This window comes from Cricetulus griseus, chromosome 7 (genome assembly GCF_003668045.3).
Source record: "Cricetulus griseus strain 17A/GY chromosome 7, alternate assembly CriGri-PICRH-1.0, whole genome shotgun sequence".
Taxonomy (NCBI): Eukaryota; Metazoa; Chordata; class Mammalia; order Rodentia; family Cricetidae; genus Cricetulus; species Cricetulus griseus.
In genome coordinates, this window is record NC_048600.1 from 112,338,029 (window position 1) to 112,358,397 (window position 20,369).

The 20,369-nt window shown below is 54.7% G+C and overlaps 3 protein-coding genes across 3 annotated transcripts in view; all 3 read left to right on the plus strand.

Moving 5' to 3' along the window:
- LOC100760630 (keratin, type I cytoskeletal 42) overlaps positions 1-3,626 on the plus strand; it is a 6,633-nt gene extending 3,007 nt beyond the window's left edge. The window contains exons 4-8 of the mRNA XM_027428171.1: positions 1,072-1,240; positions 1,788-1,913; positions 2,158-2,378; positions 3,356-3,405; positions 3,529-3,626. Of these exons, the coding sequence (XP_027283972.1) occupies positions 1,072-1,240; positions 1,788-1,913; positions 2,158-2,378; positions 3,356-3,405; positions 3,529-3,626 (664 nt within the window). The remainder of the gene's footprint in view (positions 1-1,071; positions 1,241-1,787; positions 1,914-2,157; positions 2,379-3,355; positions 3,406-3,528) is intronic.
- Positions 3,627-5,692: 2,066 nt separating this feature from the next.
- Krt17 (keratin 17) lies at positions 5,693-10,489 on the plus strand. The gene is made up of 8 exons (XM_027428172.2): positions 5,693-6,124; positions 7,103-7,185; positions 7,568-7,724; positions 8,343-8,504; positions 9,029-9,154; positions 9,245-9,465; positions 9,553-9,578; positions 10,395-10,489. The coding sequence occupies exons 1-8, from the start codon at positions 5,693-5,695 to the stop codon at positions 10,487-10,489; spliced, it is 1,302 nt and encodes a 433-aa protein (XP_027283973.1).
- Positions 10,490-17,133: 6,644 nt separating this feature from the next.
- Krt16 (keratin 16) lies at positions 17,134-19,886 on the plus strand. Its single transcript, XM_027427709.2, has 8 exons — positions 17,134-17,670; positions 18,131-18,213; positions 18,384-18,540; positions 18,627-18,788; positions 18,877-19,002; positions 19,278-19,498; positions 19,595-19,650; positions 19,792-19,886. Exons 1-8 carry the CDS (start codon positions 17,134-17,136, stop codon positions 19,884-19,886), a joined length of 1,437 nt encoding a protein of 478 aa, XP_027283510.1.
- Positions 19,887-20,369: the final 483 nt, after the last annotated feature.

Genomic DNA, 20,369 nt, shown 5'->3' on the forward strand with positions numbered 1-20,369 from the left:
AGGCCAGCTTTGGAGACATTGGAGAAGCCTGCTGTGGAGCTGGGACCACAGAACTTCTTCTGATGGCTGGGTCTGCATACTAGGTCCAGTCCTTATCACCAGTGGGTTCCTAGCCTGATGCTGGCCCTCAGTGAGCCCTCCCTCCAAAGAGACTTCCGCTCGTCCCTGCAGGCTTGGCTGACTGTTCGGGGACAGTTAATTCACTAATGAGTGAATCAGGCTAACACACAGTGCTAATTATTATAATTAATTATAACAAGGCATGTTTGCCCAGCATTAAAACTGATTCATTGCAGTCACTGACAGCGCAGCTGGGAGGAAGAGGTTCTTGCCCTCTTCTTTTGGCAGCAAAGAAATGGAGGCTCAGAGAGGGTTAGAGACATGTCCAGTGCTGCACAGTGACTCAACCCTGTGCCCATATGCTTTGTATCCATCCACCCATAGGTCTGACCCCATATCTCTGCTACTCCCCGCCCGATGACTGTTTTTCCTAAAGACTTCTGAGTTTTCTGTCTACAGAGTGCAGTCCAAGAATGGACGTCTAGACCCCATTTGGGCTCATGCAGCCATCTAGTCCTGCCTTGATGGCTTCCTTCCCAGATCAACACTGCCGGTCCTGGGCTGGGGGAACCTGATTCCCAAGAAAGGGCATCCCTTAACTTTGAGGCTAAGTGCAAAATTGCATTTTTCCAGCAGACCAACATTGCTTAATAGGTCTGACTTGGAGCGATGTCACCATAGGGTGGCCAACCCCTTGCTTATACTATAGGGTTGATGGCTAAGGGACGAAGCCAGGGGTTAGGGAGTGGGGTGAGGTTGCCTTCTCTTCCCTCTCCCCTCATTGGAGAACTACCATCTCTCTCTTATTTCACACAAACTGGAAAGTGGGTGGTAGGCACCCTTGTAACATTGTGTGTGTGGGGAGACCGATGGAATCCACAGCCCTCTGAGAACGAGGCAACATCTGTCTACAGCTTTACATGGGAGTCTCTGGCCTGGCTGTCTGTCTGTTTCCCTGAGGAACAGGGTCTCTTCCAAGAATGGCCTTGGGTGATCTCCTACTGTCTTCTCTGCCCAGGAAATGAATGCCCTTCGTGGCCAGGTGGGCGGGGACGTCAGTGTGGAGATGGACGCAGCCCCTGGTGTGGACTTGAGCCGAATCCTGAATGAGATGCGAGACCAGTATGAGAAGATGGCTGAGAAGAACCGCAAGGATGCCGAGGAATGGTTCTTCACCAAGGTGGGTGGCCATGTGGGCCAGGTGTGCTCATGTGTGGCTGCACATGCTGCCTGCTGGCATGGCCTGGGCCACTCTCAGACTCTCTGGAAACCACTTAGACCAATGCTCAGGCTTTAGAGTAAATGTGAGGTCTTGAGAAGCTCAGACACCCAAGGTGCTCCCTTGTGGCTATGGCTGTGGCCTGGGGAACTAATCCAGGCCACCCAACCTGGCTCAGGCTCCACCCACCACAGGTGTTTGCTGCATGTGTGTGCTTGGATATGTAGGTCATGCCTTGGATAAACACCTAGTGAATGAACAGTGGGTTCTGGGGACAGCCACTAGCACACCAGTGATCCCCAGTGCCTGCTTTGAGCTCAGCAAGGGTCCCCTGCAGGTCCTGAAACCACAGCACATGTTCCTTGTGGGCACAGACGGATGCAGGTGCCTATGAGCTCTTCTGAGGCCAGGGAGGGGTAGTTCTGGGAGGACAGGGCTTAGGGACAGTTCCCATCCTCTGTCTCCTCTGAAAGCCTCCTTTAGCCCCTGTGCTCACTCTTCCCTTCAGACGGAGGAGCTGAACCGTGAGGTGGCCACTAACACGGAGGCCCTGCAGAGCAGTCGGACAGAGATCACGGAGCTCCGCCGCTCTGTGCAGAACCTGGAGATTGAGCTGCAGTCCCAGCTCAGCATGGTGGGTCATCGTCCCTTGTCCTACCTGGTTCTTGCCACTTCTTCTGAGCCTTGCCACATAGAAGCCCCACTGGGAGAACCAGAAACAACATGGTCAGCCCATCCCGGGGGGGTCCCTCTACCCTCATACACCCAACTCTCCTGGAAACACATATAAGTCACCCGGGTGGGATCACTCTCTGGGGGTCTTCTGTGGGGAAGGGCCCAGCTCTTGTCTCACTGTCTACCTGTCCCCTGGGCCGCAGAAAGCATCCCTGGAGAACAGCCTGGCAGAGACAGAGGCACGCTATGGGGCACAGCTGGCCCAGCTGCAGGGCCTCATTAGTAGTGTGGAACAGCAGCTGTGTGAGCTGCGCTGTGACATGGAAAGGCAGAACCATGAGTACCAGCTGCTGCTGGATGTGAAGACCCGGCTGGAGCAGGAGATCGCTACTTACCGCCGCCTGCTGGAGGGAGAGGATACCCAGTGAGTGGGGGGTCGAGGCACCTACCAGGCTGGGCTGGACACTGCTTTGTCCAAGGAAAGTCAACAGTCAATGTGAATGTGGAGGTGTGCAGGGGTGAAACAGAAAGGTGTGATCCTGACCATGAGGCTGGTTATCAAGTGTCAACAGACAGCGTGTAGGCCAGGTCTTGTGGGCCAGGGGCAGCCACACCTTTGGGAATATTTGCTTTGGCTATAGAGGGAGACATGGGTCAGAGGGGAAGAGGGGTGACATCAGGAGGCCGGGTAGGGAGTCTGGCCAGCTGACAGAGTCTCGAGAGCTAGGGGTTGGGGCTGTGTTGTCTCCCTAAAAACAGCAGGATGGAATGTCCGAGTGTGTGTGTGTAAGCATGGCTCACAGTTTTTACTCAATAAACGCTAAGAGAGCATGTGGAGGAGTGGGAAGCAATGACCCTGGGTTTCTGGTTTGGATGACTGGTATGATGTGTTGGTGACATCATTAGCCAGGACAAGGTGAGGTGCAGGGCAAGTGACACTTTGATTTGGAGTTGGGAATGTTGATAAAAGTCTCCACGGGAAGCCAAGAGTGTCCTGGGTCTCCATGCCTAGCCACACATTCTAGTCCTCGTTTCCCAATAATGGTGAATTTTGTCTACAGTCTAGACAGTCTCTCTTGCTTTAAATGGAGTCTTATTGGGCCCTTCAGGATATGGAAAATTCACCTGTGCAGCGTCTCCTTGTAAATCCTGGTTTAGTAGCCACAATGTAGCCACAACATGCCCTTGGCTACTTCTTTTCTCCCTCCTGTTTTGAAGAGCTTGTGGCATCTGATCCTTGGTTTGTGCTGTTCTCTGTGAACTCCTGGCTATGATTTCCCAATGTGTGGGATCCCTCTCACTCTCTTGGGGCCTCCCCAGCTGCTGATCCTTCCCGGCAGTGCTCCCAGGGCCCTGCTGGCTTGTGGCACCTCTGGGCTGACAGGTCCTCTTTCCCTGCAGCCTGGCTAGTCAATACTCCTCATCCATGGCCTCACAGCCCTCCCGAGAAGGTAAGACTATCCTGTTTTGTGTATAGGGTATTGGGGGAGACTAAGGGTGCTACAGGCTAGGTGGCAGGTTTGGTAGGGGCTCCTGCCTGAGGCTCCCTATACCCTCTCCTCTGCCATCTGTAGCCATGGTGACCAGCCGCCAAGTGCGCACCATTGTGGAAGAAGTCCAGGATGGCAAGGTGGTTTCCTCCCGAGAGCAGGTGCACCGCTCCACCCACTGAGGTCCCATTCTCCATGCGACAGTCCTGCCTCAGAGGTCGAGGCTGCAGCTCCCTGAATCTACCGCCATGCCGGAGCTCCCATGAGCTAGCTGTTGCCTCCTGTGTCTGCTTTGTGCTGCCCCTTACAGAGGGGCCTCCTGGGTTTACCCCAGGAACTGCTAATAAAGCTTTGAAGAAGCCTGGTCCTTGAACTTGTCATTTGTCTGGTCATCAGCTCAGGCAGTGTGGGCTGAGGGGCTGGAGAGGGTTCATTAAACGTCTGGTATCGCTTGTCACCTGCCTACTTGCTCTGCCCACTCCATCCAGGCCTGGGTGCCTTGGAAGTCAAGAGGGGAGGAGGTGGAAGGGTTGAGGGTGGAGGTATGGAGCATCCTGTTTCTAAGCTGGGGCTATCTCCTGGTGCCGGTTCCTGGGAGGGCCTGCAGACTGTCTGGGTACCACACCTGTTAGAGGACACTTGCATTAAAACAAAGGGACAGGGGTCTGGCTGGGAGAGGTGACTTTCCCAGAGTGGTCGAGGGCCTTGATGGATGAGGGGGTGGCAGCCTGGCAGTCTCAAAGCCAGCCCAAGAAGCCAGACCGGCTCTACCTGGCTCCCTGGGGGTGTGTGTGGGGTGGGGCAGTTGTGTTGTGTGAGTGTGGGGGGCGTCCTGTGTGCTTTGGTGGCTTGGCAGCTCCTGAGCTATTGGGGAAATCTTTCCCAGCTGCTGATGGGGGCTGTCTAGACCTGTCTGGGAGGAGAAACCCACTGGCAGCCTGAAACAAGATCACATTCCGCCCAGCAGGCCTCCCAGGACCCTAGGACCTAGGGTTGGGCTTAGGATGTTAGGAGATGGCGCTAGGTGGAGCCATGGGGTGGGTCCTGTAGCACCCCCCCCCTGGGGGGGGGACACCATGTTGTGGTCTTTGTCATGGGGAACCTGGCAGGGGTGGGGTGGGGTAGGAGTATTTGCAAAGGGATATCTTTTAGTTTTTCTCCTGGTTGGGACCTGTGTTGTCCCTACCTCCTCTGAGATGTCTCAGGATACAGAAGAGGGTAAGTGATATGGAAAGAGACAACCCCTTCATGGTTCCACAGATTCCCTTTAATAAGGCACCCTTCCAATACAAGTTCTGTTTTCTCCTGAACTATAGCCGAACTCTATTCTGCCCACCTGGTCCTGGAAGCTGTACTGCAGGAAGGAAGTAGGGAAAGGTCTAGAAGAGAAGTCTGGCCTTCCTAGGGAACCCAGGGATGGGGACAGATTCAGAAAACTGGCCAGGGGAAGCCTCATCCCAGGATGTGTCCCTGGGTGTTGGGGCTGCTTAGAGGCGTGACTTGGGTTGGGGGGTGCTGTAGCTGAGTGAAGAGCAAGAAAACCAGCCCACTCCTTGAGTGAGCTGGGCCTGTTTGGACACCGCATTCCTTGCTAAGCTCCGATTTCCTGCCTGGGTTGGCAACTGGAGTCTTGAGGTAGTTTCTGTGTAGTGTAGTGGGCCTGGTGGGTTTAGGCCCAGATCTCAATTCAGGATGGGTAACCTGTCTTTCTGATTCCCCAGTTCCCAGACCCAGGCTTTTCACATGTGTGGGGTGGCATGTTGAAAAGGGAAGCCACCTTAAATGTGTGTGTGTGTGTGGGGGGGTGCCTAACTCCCCACTTCATTTTCCCATCAAGCTGGGGTGGCAGCTGCTTGGGAGGGCTGAGTGGAGGTGACGTCGCCAGCTCCTCTTGTCCGTATTAGGTCATGGGAAAGCATAGCTGGAGGGCCTGCCTGAATCACAGGTGACAGGCCCGAGACCAGAGACAGACACACATGCATACGATCATGACACCCAGTACAGGGTTTGGTGAAATGAGGCAGAGCCCTAGTGGTGGGAGGGGAGGGGGCCCATAGCCACCTGGGAGCTGGCGGGTGGCCAGTGGTGATGAAAGCCCAGGGGAATGGAAACAGCAGAGAACCTGTTGTAATCGCTACGCCCACTGGCTGCCCTATAAAGGAAGCAGGCGAGCCTCAGCGCAACACGCACCTTGGCGCCTCTCTTCCTCCCAAGCCCTCCAGCTCCACATCCGTTGCCCGCTGCCACCATGACCACCACCATCCGCCAGTTCACCTCCTCCAGCTCCATTAAGGGCTCCTCTGGCCTGGGTGGCGGCTCATCCCGCACCTCCTGCCGACTGTCTGGCAGCCTGGGTGCAGGCTCCTGCAGGCTGGGGTCAGCTAGTGGCCTGGCCAGTGCCCTTGGGAGCAACACTTACTCCAGCTGCTACAGCTTTGGCACTGGCAGCGGCTATGGAGGCAGTTTTGGGGGTGTTGACGGGCTGCTGGCTGGAGGGGAGAAGGCCACCATGCAGAACCTCAACGACAGGCTGGCCTCCTACCTGGACAAGGTGCGTGCCCTGGAGGAGGCCAACACTGAGCTGGAGGTGAAGATCCGAGACTGGTACCAGAAGCAGGCCCCAGGGCCAGCCCGTGACTACAGCTCCTACTACCACACCATTGAGGATCTCAAGAACAAGGTAGGGTTGCTGGCAGGAGGGGCACGAACCACCCACTTCCTGCTGTCATCAAGGCCTGGAGTCCACGGGGGCTGCCGTAGGACAGCTAGGCTCTGATTTGGCTTCTGGGAGCTTGTGTGACCCACATCCTTGTGTGTGGGGGCAACTGGCTGGGCCAGAAATGTGTTTGGCATCGTGGGGCTCCTTTGGAGTGTCTGTTCCCTCCTCGGGCATTCCTAAGGCTTTGTGTCAATGATGTCTAGGCCACGAGGGGTATAGGTGGGGGGCTGGTTCTGTAGAATGAAGCTGGGTTTGTGAGTGTCCCAGTGAGAAGGGGTTTGGAGTGTGGGTCTGAGAGTGTGCGCCATAGCAATCCTAAGAGAGGAGGGGGGGGTGGGGCACCAGGCTCTTATGGGAAATGTTTCAGGGGATTTCTCTTTTCTGGCTTCCTTGGCTTTCCTTTGTCCTTTTGTCCCTCAACATGGTGGCTCAGCAATCTCCAAGGTGGGGCTGAGGAGCAGAGCCCAGTTTTACCAGGGTTAATGATTCCTGCTGTGGAGTTCCTGCTGGCTAGGGTTCCTCTAGCCACCTTTTAGGGACACTCCCAGTGATGGCTTCTGGGTATAGGAAAATAGGGGGTTCCTCATTGCTCTCCATCTTTCTGGAGTTCAGGGACAGCTTTTGCCCTGAGGTTAATTCCGATATTTTCTATCTCCGTCCCCCTCCTAGCCTGAGCCTAGCCTGAGGTCCCAGGCTGGCATATGAGGGGGTCTTCCTGAGCAGGCAAACACTAGGGGCAGCTTTCAAGTTTCAGCTCACTGGCCTCCTGCTTGCCCATCTCCGTCCACAAGTGCAGCATTGTGTAGAGAGTGGCTGGCAGGCAGGAAGAGGGGCTTTCTCTGAAAGTAGTGAATCCCAGCCTCCAGTCAGGTGGCTCAGAACATGGGCCTAGGCTGAGCCACCCTAAACTCAATGACCTGATGATCTGTGTCTCCCCAGATCCTTGTGGCCACTGTGGACAATGCCAGCATCCTGCTGCAGATTGACAATGCCCGTCTGGCAGCTGATGACTTCCGTACCAAGTGAGTTCCAACCAGAGGGTTACAAGCTGAGGGCGTGGGGGGACTCTGGGGCACCTTTCCTCATCCTGGCTTCCCAGAAGACAGGGGTGAGAGGTCATGGGAGCTGGGAGGTGACCCCTTAGTTGGATGAGCAAATAGAGCAACTACTGAAGAGGGTTGGGAGAGGAGGAGGCAGAGGAGAGTCTGGGAGTCAGTGGGCATGGGATGGGGGTCTTGCCTTGTGGCAGTCCCTGGGCTCAGGGTTGCAACTTGCTTCCATTCCACCCTCAGATTCCCCCTCATATGTCCTTCTAGCTCTCGAATAGGGATGGCAGGGGTGACACCAGGACAGGGACCTGTGTGTTAGAGCAGCCTGGCCTGAAGTCTTTGGTTCTCACTGCAGGTTTGAGACAGAGCAGGCCCTGCGCATGAGCGTGGAGGCTGACATCAATGGCCTGCGCCGCGTGCTGGATGAGCTGACCCTGGCCAGAGCCGACCTGGAGATGCAGATCGAGAATCTCAAGGAGGAGCTGGCCTACCTGAAGAAGAACCATGAGGAGGTGAGGGGGCAGGGTCAGCAGGTCAGAGAAGACGAAGAGTGGGTGGCAGATCCCTGGGGCTGAGCAGCGGCTGAGGGCGTGGGAGGGAGGTCTTGTTGGGCTTAGTCATCCTATTGGGCTGCCCTTTCTGTGGAGCCCTGGTTCTTGTGGTCCAGAGCTGCCATGCATCCCTGCATCTTTGGGGCCTTCTGGGCCTCATAGAGGTCTTTTCCCCTGTCCTTGCCTCACTAACAATGACAGTAGAGGAGGAAGAGAAGAGGAGCTGCTCAAATACTTTAGTTCCAACATTTAACCTGGGCTCTCCACAGGCATTTGGAGATTGGAAGGAAAGTTTTGAGGGGCAAAGGCCTAGAATCAGATGTTCCTGGAGAGCCCTTAGTCTAACGAGGGAGGCACAGTCTATGGTGGGGGTAGAGTCCATGCAGAACACACACACACACACACACACACACACACACACACACACACACACACACACACAGACACACACACAGAGGAGAAGAGGCTGGATAGATAAAATGTCTTAGAGACAGGGGTCAGACCTAGTTGTGGGCTTGGAAGACTTGGGAGTGTAGGACCAACACTGTAGGACCACATCTTCATCCCCTCTTCTCATAGGAGATGAACGCTCTGAGAGGCCAGGTGGGCGGCGAAATCAACGTGGAGATGGACGCAGCTCCTGGTGTGGACCTGAGCCGCATCCTGTCAGAGATGCGTGATCAGTATGAGAAGATGGCGGAGAAGAACCGCAAAGATGCCGAGGACTGGTTCTTCAGCAAGGTGAGAGCTGTTGCAGTCCAGGCAGGCTGCAGGGGCCTGAGCTCCGTCAGCAGCACGTCATCTTAGGGATGCCCTACCCTGGTCAAACTGTGCAGACTCTACAGAGTCAGGATCACTCATTGCATCAACAGAGCTGGTGTAATCTAGTCAGTCATTTGGGGGATGAGTGGGAGGTGCCTTGTGGAATCAAGGGAGAAGGGTAAGGATCTTGGGAATTTCCACCTTCACTTAAGAAGCCAGGGGCTGGGCTACATGTCCTGGCTGGTTCTTAAATGACCTGTTCTATCATTTCCTGCTTGTAGAGATTAGCCATAAAGTTTCAGTGAACATGTTTCAGGGCTTGGGAAGTGGGGAGCTTGGGGGCAAGACCCATACAGGCTCAAGGGAGGTCAGGTAGGTAGTCACAGCTAAGGGGTGGAGTATGAATAGATCCAAGGTGTCTGGGCTCTGGGAATGGGGGCACGGAGCATCTGACTTGGAGAAAGGTCCAGGGTCATCCTTTCAGTCCTGTGTCCTGTTTGTAGACTGAGGAGCTGAACCGTGAGGTGGCCACCAACAGTGAGCTGGTGCAGAGCGGCAAGAGCGAGATCTCTGAGCTCCGACGCACCATGCAGGCCCTGGAGATTGAGCTGCAGTCCCAGCTCAGCATGGTAGGGATGGTGCTGTTATGCACAGGGATGGGTGCAGACCCTGGGAGGCAGAACTGCCAATCTCACTGACCATCACCTGCTCTCCTGCAGAAAGCATCCCTGGAGGGCAGCCTGGCCGAGACAGAGAACCGCTACTGCGTGCAGTTGTCCCAGATCCAGGGTCTGATCGGCGGCGTGGAAGAGCAACTGGCTCAGCTGCGCTGTGAGATGGAGCAGCAGAATCAGGAATACAAGATTCTGCTGGACGTGAAGACACGCCTGGAGCAGGAGATTGCCACTTACCGTCGCCTGCTGGAGGGAGAGGATGCCCAGTGAGTAGAGGCCATGGGGTTAGGGTTTTAGGGATAAGGAAGGGACTCTCAGACTTCATCTAATCTCTCCAATTTTATTTTTTTCAGCCTGACTCAGTACAAGCCAAAAGAACGTAAGTATCTTGGTGACTGAAGGCTGGGGTAGGGGGATCCATGGGGTAGGAAAGCCACTAATACATTGCCCAGCCAGGGTTCCTAAGGAGTGTCAGGGGACAATGGCTAATCCTTAGTAGGCACAGGAGGAGTGGACCTGTTAAAGCTCAGAATTGATGCCCAGAGGAAAGATCAAAGGAGAAAGGCTGGTCTGATGAGGGCATGGAGAGAGGACTGGTACCCTGGTGATGACAGTGTGATGAGTAGACTTATATCTGATGGAGAGAACCTTTTTGTTTCTGATACCCTATAGATGGGCCAGAGCAGGTTGTCTCTGGGGACTCGACCTTGGTAGGAGGTAGAGATATTGTCCCAGACCTCCAGATCTCAGTCTCCTGGGGGGTATTATCATAATTCTGGGGTGTCTAGTATAACAGAGATGATGAGCACCTGGATTTTGTCTTGGGCATCTCCCTGTGATGGAGGAGATGGGAACATAGCCCAAGCACTGGAGACTACAACAGAGTGGATACAGGACTCGTTTCATGCAGCACTCAGTCTACCTAGTTACTCTCTTAAAGGAGAAACTGACTCAGAACCAAACAGCCTGTCCAGGCGACCACGGCTCACACGGGGATCCCAGCTGAGTGAGGGTGGCAGGGAGGCAAGTGAGGGCAGGAGGGGGTGTATGCACAGTGTGATATTGAGAGATGAATAGAGACTTTGCAGTATCTGGGAGAGGACTGGGGTAGGATGCTGGCTTCCATGCAGGGGACTGAGGGCCGAGAGTGGCTTTCTTCACCTGCCCACAGCCCGAGTGTCTGTTTCTCTTGTAGCCGTGACCACTCGCCAGGTGCGTACCATTGTGGAAGAGGTCCAGGATGGCAAGGTCATTTCATCCCGGGAGCAGGTTCACCAGACCACCCGCTAAGGACTCAGCTCCTCCTGACTAGCTCCTTGAGGCCGACCAGAGAGGGACAGTTTCCCTCTCTGCTTGGTAGCCTTGTAGCCTTCTCCAGCGTCAGTCTCCTGCTTCAGCCTCTTCTTGGCATCCCCCTGCTTGATGTCATTAAAGCTTGTTGACCTGATGTGAACTGTGTCCTTTGTTCTGAACACTGAAGTGACCATGGTGACAGTGGGTGGACTGGTGTGTGTGTGTGTGTGTGTGTGTGTGTGGCACAGGGGAAGCAGTCTGTGGATATCTGTCATCATTCTTGTAGGTAAAGTTCATAGGTCAGCTTAGACTAGGTAAAGAGAGCTTAGCCTGCTTTGCACCCCCTGAAGTCATCTCCCCCTGGTGGGATGGATGGTCAGGCCAAGCCAGCCTTGGAGTAGAGTGAGTGCATCATGGGTGGCCCTATGTAGCCTTTCCTGTATGCAGTCTCATGACCTTGGGCGTCACACAGTCCCTTCCTTCCTAGCAGTCTCATTTCTCACCCATAAATGGACCGGAAGATCTAAGAAGGTGCAGGAGCCTGATTCCCCAGGGATGACTCATCCAATTCCTGGCTCCTCCTGAGAGAGGAGGTGGGCCAGGATGCAGAGAGGCACACCTACCCTGTGGGTAGAGTAGGTGGGCTGAGGGCTCAGGTTCCTATGGTAGTCTCATGAACTCACAAGAGGAGCTTTTATGTTCTTACTATGGGGATGAGTGGGAGGCCCCTGCTTCTTGGAAAAGGCAGGTTCCTAGCTGGGACGGGAGGAAAAGAATGGGCTCTTTCTTTCACTGTCTCCTCACGTGAACTGTCAGCTAAGAACAGGGGTGAGCTGGGGCCCAGTGTAGGGTAATGGCAGGGAGCATTCCTGGTGGTGGGCACCCTTGATTCCTTACCTGGAGTGAAGGTGAGGGAGGGGAAACAGAAGAGGGCAGTGCCTGCCTCACCTGTACCTAGGATTCCCAGAGTGCCAGACAAGATTAATTCTGTGGCAGCTGTGAGCAGCCGAGTCAGGGACACCCTAGGCGTCTTCTTTTGAGTAAAATCTGAAAGTCACTGAGCAAGGCATCTGCTTTCCTGGTTTTCTTCAAGGACTGGAGGTGGCAGAAAAAGTTAAAAAAAGGGGTTCCCTGTCTAAATTCATATAGGGGCCTGGGAGCTGGGAATCTTGAATTAGCACCCAGAGATACCTTCTCTCTCCCAGTTCCAGGTGGTGAGAGTGGAACCTAAGGACAAAGGCAGTGGAGGGGTTAGAGTCCCGGAGGCCTGATGTGATGGGAGCTTGAGGTCAGGGGAGGTTGACATGGAACATTTAGGGACAGCCGCCAGAGCTGCAGCTGCTGGACTTTGGATAGGTCGCAGGCCCCTCCTAGACCTTGGAGGGCACAGTAGACATGAGAGGTGAGAGAGTGGTGTGGATGATGAGAGAGGTGATGCTGATGTGGGGTTGTGAGTTTCCTCTTTGGGCTGCGGCAGTATCTGGGAGACTCGAAGCTGCCCAGGCTCTATGCCGTCAAAGCTGGTGCTCTCAGCTGCCTGCCAGCAGGTACAGCTTGGATGGGGGCAGGAGAGAAGCATGTTCCCCCAGCCTCTGCTGGACACCTGGCCATAACCAGAGAACCAGCCTGGGCCAGGATGGCTTACTCTGGAGGAGTGAGCTCATTTATCTGAACCACAGTCCCAGGAAGCAGGGAGACTCCGGGGAGAGGTGCCCCATTGTGTGGATAGGGCCACTGAGGCTCTGACAAGCTATGACTCAGGTGTCTTCTTGAAGTCTGAGTAATCAGGAGAGGACAAAAAGAGGACATGGCTCTGTTCTGGGAAGCGGACATGGCTCCACCTCCTCTCTTCCCTCAGCTGTGAAGCAGGAAGGGCTTTCACCGTCTGGAGACTGGGGATTCGCTCTCACAGGAATGAGGAGGAGTCAGTGAGGGGAGGACTGCAGACAGTCCTGGACTGTGGTCCTCCTCTGACTGAGCAGGCAGGTGGTGTGTTCTGTGTGTGTGGGGGACCCCCATGGAACAGCCGTGCCTACAACATGAGGTCAGATGGCCACACTGAGTGGTTCGCTAGGGATCTGTGTAAAGAACTTTAGTGGCTCTGTCCCTGGGCATCTCAGACAGGTTGAGGTTACCGGGGATGAGTGCCAGAGCCTGGGTTGGGGGCCGAGTGGTGAGCCTCCATGGAGGGTTCACTGTCCATACCAAGTCTGCCCACACCTCCAGGTCCTACCATTCTAGTAGACGCTACAGGCATGTGACTGCTCCCGGCTCCCCTTTCCTGTGATAGACAGTCCCATGTCACGGGTAGCCAGGCCTGAGCCTCTTCTCCCACCACACTAACTCCTGCTAGGTTTCTGCAGAGAGATGGATGTAGTGTTCACAGAAGAGCGTGTGCCTAGGGGAAGAAGGAACACTGTCTGGTCTGTGAGGACTCAGGAGGCTTCAGAGGTGCTCTTTCTAGTGGACTACTGAGCAGGGTACAGGGGTGGGCCTGACAATACACTCAACCCTCATGCAGTGTGGGTCTCATGAGGAGTTGAGGGGGTCAGAGTTACCAGAACCAGGGTGGCTCTGTCCTAGGCCACATCCTGGATAGATAGAGCCTTAGGCTCCCTAAAGGGCTCATTGTTGGTGTCTGGTGTGAGGGCCTTTAGCAGTCTTGCTCTCAGCAGTGGGTATCAGCCATGCAGTAGGGGGAGGAGTAGAGAGAGGGCATGACCCGTGTAAATTCCTTTTGACCCAGGACCAGTCACAGAACCAGGGTCTGGAGTGGACATTTGCCCATCCCCAAGGACCTTGCTCTGCCTCCTTTCATGATTGTGTAGCACTAAGACCCAAACACACAGCACTAGACCCGTCTTTACCAAATTCTCTCACCAGCCTGTACATTTGGAAGGCTTCTCTGTCTTGTTTTTCGAGTCAGTGCTCGGCACACAGTGGGTGTTTTATAGACCCTATTAAATAACTGCAGCAGTGCTTAGCAGTCTACTTGTTTTATTTCGTCTTCACTCTGACATGTGTGTGAGACAGCGGTGTGATTCCCATATCCCAGAGAGGAAAACCGAGGCAGCTTGCCCCGACTCCTGGCTGCTCTGTTGTGGCTCACCACATTTCCGCCAGGGCCTGCAATTGTCCCTCTGTCTTATCAGGCTCTCTAGACCCCCTCATCTCACACCTCCTCCTTCTCTAGCCTGGGAATCCCTTGGGGAGCTTGTAAAAGAGCCCCAAGACCAGGCTTGTCCTGGGCAATGCTCAAGTAGGGGTTGGGGCAGGCAAGGAGTCTGTGTAGAGAGTCTGATGATCTGTCGGGTTTGGGAACCGCTGTGAGTTGAGGTGCGGCATTGGCCAATGATGTTTCCTGGACAATTCAAGTGTGACATGACCTCATACCTGAGAAGGGGTGGGGTGAAGGGCAGAGATGGGGGAGGAGTTCCTTGCCTGGAGGGACACCAGCTTGACCAGACTCAGTGCCTGTCACCTGTAGCTTAATAGTCCTGCTTCTGACAACTTCGGGATTAATGTGCCTCAGTAGCTCAGAGGAAGTGTCCCCCACTCCTCTGCTATCTGTGACCACCTGGGGTCCAGTCACAACTTTGCCCTGCCAAGACCCTCCAGAGGGTCAGGAACAACAGGGAAGCCTCTTCCTTTACAGTTGAGCCCCACAGTGGGGGGGGGGGGTCACACTTCTCCAGACGTCTCCTGTGGTGGATATGGTCTGGGAGTCAAGAGTGCTGTGCTCCTGACTCTGTGATCTGTCTGTCTGTCTGTCTGTCTGTCTGTTTGTCTGTCTGTCTGTCTATAGAGAGTTGGTATGAACCTTAGATCGGCAGTTGGCGCTGGGTTTGAATCTTTCATCTTCCATACTGCTAAACCTTGGGCAAACATTTCACCTTCTGTAGCTGGGGCTTGGTGGTCTTTGGTGACCATGATGCCCAGTTCCAATCTTAAGGGAGATGGGTCTGTGGTTGGACATGAATTCCAGGCCCTTCCAGATATCAACAGACTGGTTCCCACAAGATTTTGAGATCCTTTTAACAAAATTTGGGCTTGGGTGAGTAGTACTGGGTTCCCCCTTCCAGGTCTGCTCCTCCAAACAGATGTTTTAGCTTTGCTCTTACTAGACAGAAGCTTGATCCAGAAGGGTCCGACCAAACAGGCTTCCCAAAGAGAGAACAGAAGGAACACGTGTGGGCCAGCCCAAGGCCCTGAAACTGGGTGTATACATAATGGTGGTGGTTGGCTCCAGATGGGCTAGCTCAGGGGCCCCCAAACAGATCTGAGATAATGGGTGATAGTGAGCCCTGCCAGTTAGATTATATTAGAACAACTTCAAGGGTTGGTTTCCAGGAGAGCGTGTGCTGAGCTCTGTTGCTCTTTACCTTAATAAACTTTTCACTTTAGGAGTGCTTAAACCCTAGAGTATATTTTTACATATTATACATAGACTAAATTCTGGACAAAGTGGGCTTCTAAGAAAAGCATACCCTTTTCTGTAAGTGTTCACCCTGGTAGAGGCACATGGCTGGTGATAGTGTGGATGAGAAAATATAAGTTCCATGCCTGCTAGTGTGGAGGCCGCTGCTGCTCAGCTCACACCTGTCTGGTCTAAAGTGTGTGTTCTTTCTTCCTTACTTGCTCTGATTAAGTTCGTTGCTGCTTAATCTACTAATATCCCATTTGAATTCTTCTCTCTCTGAAGCCCAACACTGGAGACTACTGCTGGGGTCAAGACTAGAGAAGATGGGAGGCCTCTGCAGAGTATTTTAACCTCTGGTTGGAGTGGCCAACAGGCCACAGTGAGTTGTGGTGTAAAAAACAAAACTTCCTGCCCTAAAAAGACCTCAGCCTCAGGCAAGACTCTTTGGGCTTCTGTCACTTCAAGAGGAATGGCAGGGCAAGCACAGGGTCCAGTGCTGTGGGCGTTGCCCCATGGCATCCAGAAGACTGTCTCTGGGTCCAGACTCCATCCTTCTTTTCAGGCCAAGACTGTGTCCACTGTGGCTAGAACTCCTACTAAACACTATGGGGAGGTAGGTGAGCATTGGACTCACTTGCCCCCTGCCTGCAAGGTTCGTGGGAGCCTTAGAGTTCCGGCTTTGTGGCTACAAGCCTAGTAGTGGCAATGGCTGACTTCCACCTTTCTTGCTCCTCCATAGTCCTTCTCACCCACAAGGTTAATTCAGAGATCAATAAAAAGATGAGTATTGAGAGGTGCAAAGAGAGAGGCTCGGATGATGGGGAGTCTTCAGGGGCTGATGTTCTGGGAGCCCCCCTGCCCCTCCCTCCCCCGAGTCCCTGTGCTCTCAAGCCTTCATCTGTAGACTGGAAATGGGGATGATACCACCTCGGGCCTGTCTCTCGGCACTGCGTAGCAGGTGTGACAGTAACCCTGAGCACTACAAGGAGCAAGACAGCCCTGTGCACACTGGGTGAACAAAGCCACCAAGCCTAGCCTGGAACCATGGCCACCAAAAAGCTGCAGATCAGCCCCTGGGCAAGATGGTTTCCACATGGGGACTCTGAGGCCCCTGGTGGGTGGAGTGGAGGTGGGGGTGGGGACACACCAACAGTATTAGGAGCAGGATGGAGTTTCCCCCCACTGCAGTCCACTACAGACAACAGAGGCAGGCCCTGAGTAGGTGAGGCCAGAGGTGGGATGGAGGAGCTGTGCACTGGAATGAATGCTCTTTAGGTGCAGAGCCTCATGTTAGGGGCCAGGATTATGGAGGCGGGTGTGAAAGGCAGCTAGCCTGCAAAAGAAGGTTGAAGAGGCTGGCCACTGGGGTAGGGTCCTTCAGGCATGCTTCTTTGTGACTGTTATATATCCTGCAGGCCCAGAGGGGTGACAAAATCCTCCTGTACTGGTCAGTGAGTGAGGCAGGTCAGGTGTGTGGCTGCATAGGATATGGTTGTTGTGTACGCCACTGTGAACATCCTGGCGTCTCAAAGGCAGCCTCCAAATCCAAGTTAGATCCCATAGGAAAGGGAATCCTTTGATTTTTAGAACTTGAAAGGACTACAGCTACTCGGCCCAGACACGTCCCTGCGGAGAGAAAGCAGGCACAGAGAGGGGAGGTGAAGGGCTTTGGGTTCCACAGTGAGCAGCCCAGCTCTACAGCATGGCTTGTGAGAATCCCATGATGGCACCCCAAGACAGCCTGGGAGGGTATCAATGGGGCTTCTGCCACCTAAGGTTCTCACTGTGGGGCAGGGAGGCTTGAGAGGTTGACTCACTGCCTGAGGACGCGGCTGTCACAGAGCTGCCGGCATCAAGACCTCACTGTTGCTGTCCCCTCAGGCTTCAGGAACAGAAGCCTGGCCAGCCTGACTCAGTGCTAACTCTGATTTGTGTGTTTTTCTCTCGGCTCCACGCCCCCAGAACTGGGTGGGAACTCTGAGCCAGCACATGGAGGGGAGAGTCCACCCTGGGCTGAATAATCCAGAGTGGGGAGTTGGACGGGACTTAGTGACGAAATCCAGAGGGGAACCTAGAGTCAGCAGTCGAGGGCCCCGCCTTCCCCAGGTGCATATAAAGGAACCTGGTGTCTGAGGCACCCACAGCATCCACATCCTTCCCTGAGCTGCTCTCTCTTCCCTTCGCTCGCTGACTTGCTCACGCTCTCACCTCTCTGGACAACATGACCACCTGCAGCCGCCAGTTCACCTCCTCCAGCTCCATGAAGGGCTCCTGTGGCATCGGTGGCGGTTCTAGCCGCATCTCCTCTGTCCTGACTGGAGGATCCTGCCGGGCTCCCAGCACCTATGGGGGCCTGTCAGTCAGCTCCTCTCGCTTCTCCTCTGGGGGAGCCTGCGGCATGGGGAGCAGCTATGGTGGGGGCTTCAGCAGCAGCAGTTTTGGAGGATATGGTGGTGGCATTGGCTGTGGCATTGGTGGTGGCTTTGGTGGTGGCTTTGGTGGTGGCTTTGGTGGTGGTTTTGGTGGTGGCATTGGTGGTGGCTTTGGTGGTGGTGATGGACTCCTGGTGGGCAGTGAGAAGGTGACCATGCAGAACCTCAACGACCGCCTGGCCAGCTACCTGGACAAGGTGCGTGCCCTGGAGGAGGCCAACACTGACCTGGAGGTGAAGATCCGTGACTGGTACCAGAGGCAGCGGCCCGCTGAGACCAAAGACTACAGCTCCTACTTCAGGACCATCGAGGACCTGAAGAGCAAGGTGGGTGGCTCTGGTGGATGAAGTAAGAGGCCAGAGCTGCAGTGGCTTTTAGGAAGCCACTTCTAAGAGTCTGATATATAAGGAAGAAGACTGAAGACCTTTGGAGGCTCATGTTCAGAGTTACCCAGAGACGTGGTGGAGGGTCCCTTTCGAACACCCCTGCCTTAGCTGGAACAGGGACTCTGACTCTTAATGCTCTTGAGGCTACTTCATGTGGAAGCTCAGCTCCTTATCTCTGGGCCCAGGATAGGGGTGGTGACAGACAGAAGTGCACCCTGCATGCATACCCTGAGGTGGGTGGCGGAGTAGCCAGTTGTCTGCGGAAGCTGTTGGAGCTGACCTGCCAGCCATGTGATCACTGGATTTGGAGAGACTGCTTTGCCCACCTCTATCCTTCTGCCTTGAGCAGAGGGTCCCTGACTGGCTCATCAGACCACCTATCTTTTCACTACCGTTCTAGATTATCGCGGCCACTCTGGAGAATGCACAGCCCATTTTGCAGATCGACAATGCCAGGCTGGCAGCTGATGACTTCAGGACCAAGTGAGCAGCCATCGCACCGGGAAGAGGACAGAGGGCAGAGGGCAGAGGGAGGAGGGCAGAGGGCAGAGGGCAGAGGGCAGAGGGCAGAGGGCAGAGGGCAGAGGGCAGAGGGTTGGGCGCAGGGACAAAAGAATAGGGCTGTCCATCTGCAGCTCTGATCTCTCTCCCAGGTATGAGCATGAGCTGGCCCTGCGTCAGACCGTGGAGGCCGACGTCAATGGCCTGCGCCGGGTGTTGGATGAGCTGACCCTGGCCAGAGCCGACCTGGAGATGCAGATTGAGAATCTCAAGGAGGAGCTGGCCTACCTGAAGAAGAACCATGAGGAGGTGAGGCTGCTTCTGGTTTTGGAGGAGAAAGGCTGATTTAGTGACGTTCCCAGGAGAGATGACCACCTCCTTATGATCTTTCCTAGGAGATGCTTGCCTTGAGGGGTCAGACTGGTGGGGATGTCAACGTGGAGATGGATGCAGCCCCTGGCGTGGACCTGAGCCGCATCCTGAATGAGATGAGAGACCAGTATGAGCAGATGGCCGAGAAGAACCGCAGGGATGCAGAGGCCTGGTTCTTGAGCAAGGTGGGACTTACCTCCCCCGTACTCCTCCTGGACTCCTGGGCTGGGAGGCTTTGGAGAGACTCACACCTTGTCCTCTCTCCTGTTTCAGACTGAGGAGCTGAACAAAGAAGTGGCCTCTAACAGTGAGCTGATACAGAGTGGCCGCAGTGAGGTGTCAGAGCTCCGCAGAGTGTTCCAGGGCCTGGAGATCGAACTACAGTCCCAGCTCAGCATGGTATGAAGAATCCTGCCCCAGTGAGGTCCCCTAGTCACCATCCCTCAAGAGGGTCACCATCCAGTCCCACTTTTCATTCCATGAGACTGGAAGTGGTGTCATGGTATCCATTATAGAGAAGGAGAAATGAAAGCCAGAATGTTGGGAAAACATTTCTCCAATTTCCCCCAGCTGGGGTCAAGATCCCTGTGTCTATCAAAAAATGTGCCCAGACAGAAATGCAGAGACACAGTTGGTCATCACCACCAACCTTTCCCCCTTTCCGCCACTCACAGAAAGCGTCCTTGGAGAGCAGCCTGGAAGAGACCAAGGGCCGATACTGCATGCAGCTGGCCCAGATCCAGGGTCTGATCAGCGGTGTGGAGGAGCAGCTGGCTCAGCTGCGCTGTGAGATGGAGCAGCAGAGTCAGGAGTACAATATCTTGTTGGACGTGAAGACGCGGCTGGAGCAGGAGATTGCCACCTACCGCCGGCTGCTGGATGGCGAGGATGCCCAGTGAGTTGGCCCTTAGCCCCTGTTGGCAGCACCTCTGCCCCCTGCTACTCCCAGCACATCTAACGCTCCCATGTCTCCCTGTTTACTTCATCCCAGAATCTCCTCCTCGCAACACTCATCTGGCCATTCCTATTCTTCCAGAGAAAGAGAAGGTAAGGCCCCGGGGGTCCACAGACTGATTCTGTGATTTAAGGGCCAAACCCCTCCTCCCAGAGCCCCGACCCTCCCTTCCCCACTGAGTGGCAGTTTGCTTAGCTCCCAAAGCCCACCTATCTTTTCTCCTTTTTTTGCAGTCTTCTCCTCATCCTCTCGCCAGCCCCGGTCCATCCTTAAAGAGCAAGGCTCATCCAGCTTCAGCCAGAGCCAAAGCCAGAGTTCCAGGAACTGATCTGCCTCACTCCTGACCCACGCCAGCCTCACATCCTGGAGGCCTGAGCCAGGACCGTGTTTTCTTAGTGTTGTCCCCAGCTGTCTCCCCTCCCCTCTGCTGGTGATGGGCTAATAAAGCTGACTTTCTGGTTGATGCAAACTTTGTGTGATCTCCATGTTTAAGCTGATGGGAGAGGAGTTGAAGGGACCTCCCAGGACCTCCTCTGGGGCCCCCACACTTAAAGAGATGCAGAGAACTGATTGTGCTTCAGAAGGTCTTCCAGGAGGCTTCCAGAAGTTCTCCATGCCATCAGGGAGTGGATGGGGGGGTGGGGGTGGTGGGGTGGGGTGGTGGTGGTGCACAAGGTGGGATGGCCACTGTGTGAGGCCTTCTACAGAGGATCTTTAACTGTCCTTTTCCAGGGCCCTGCATGGCAGGTGTAGTTAGGGACATTTTGGGGTTAAAAACTCCTGGAATTAGGGGAAGTTTGCATTAAAGATA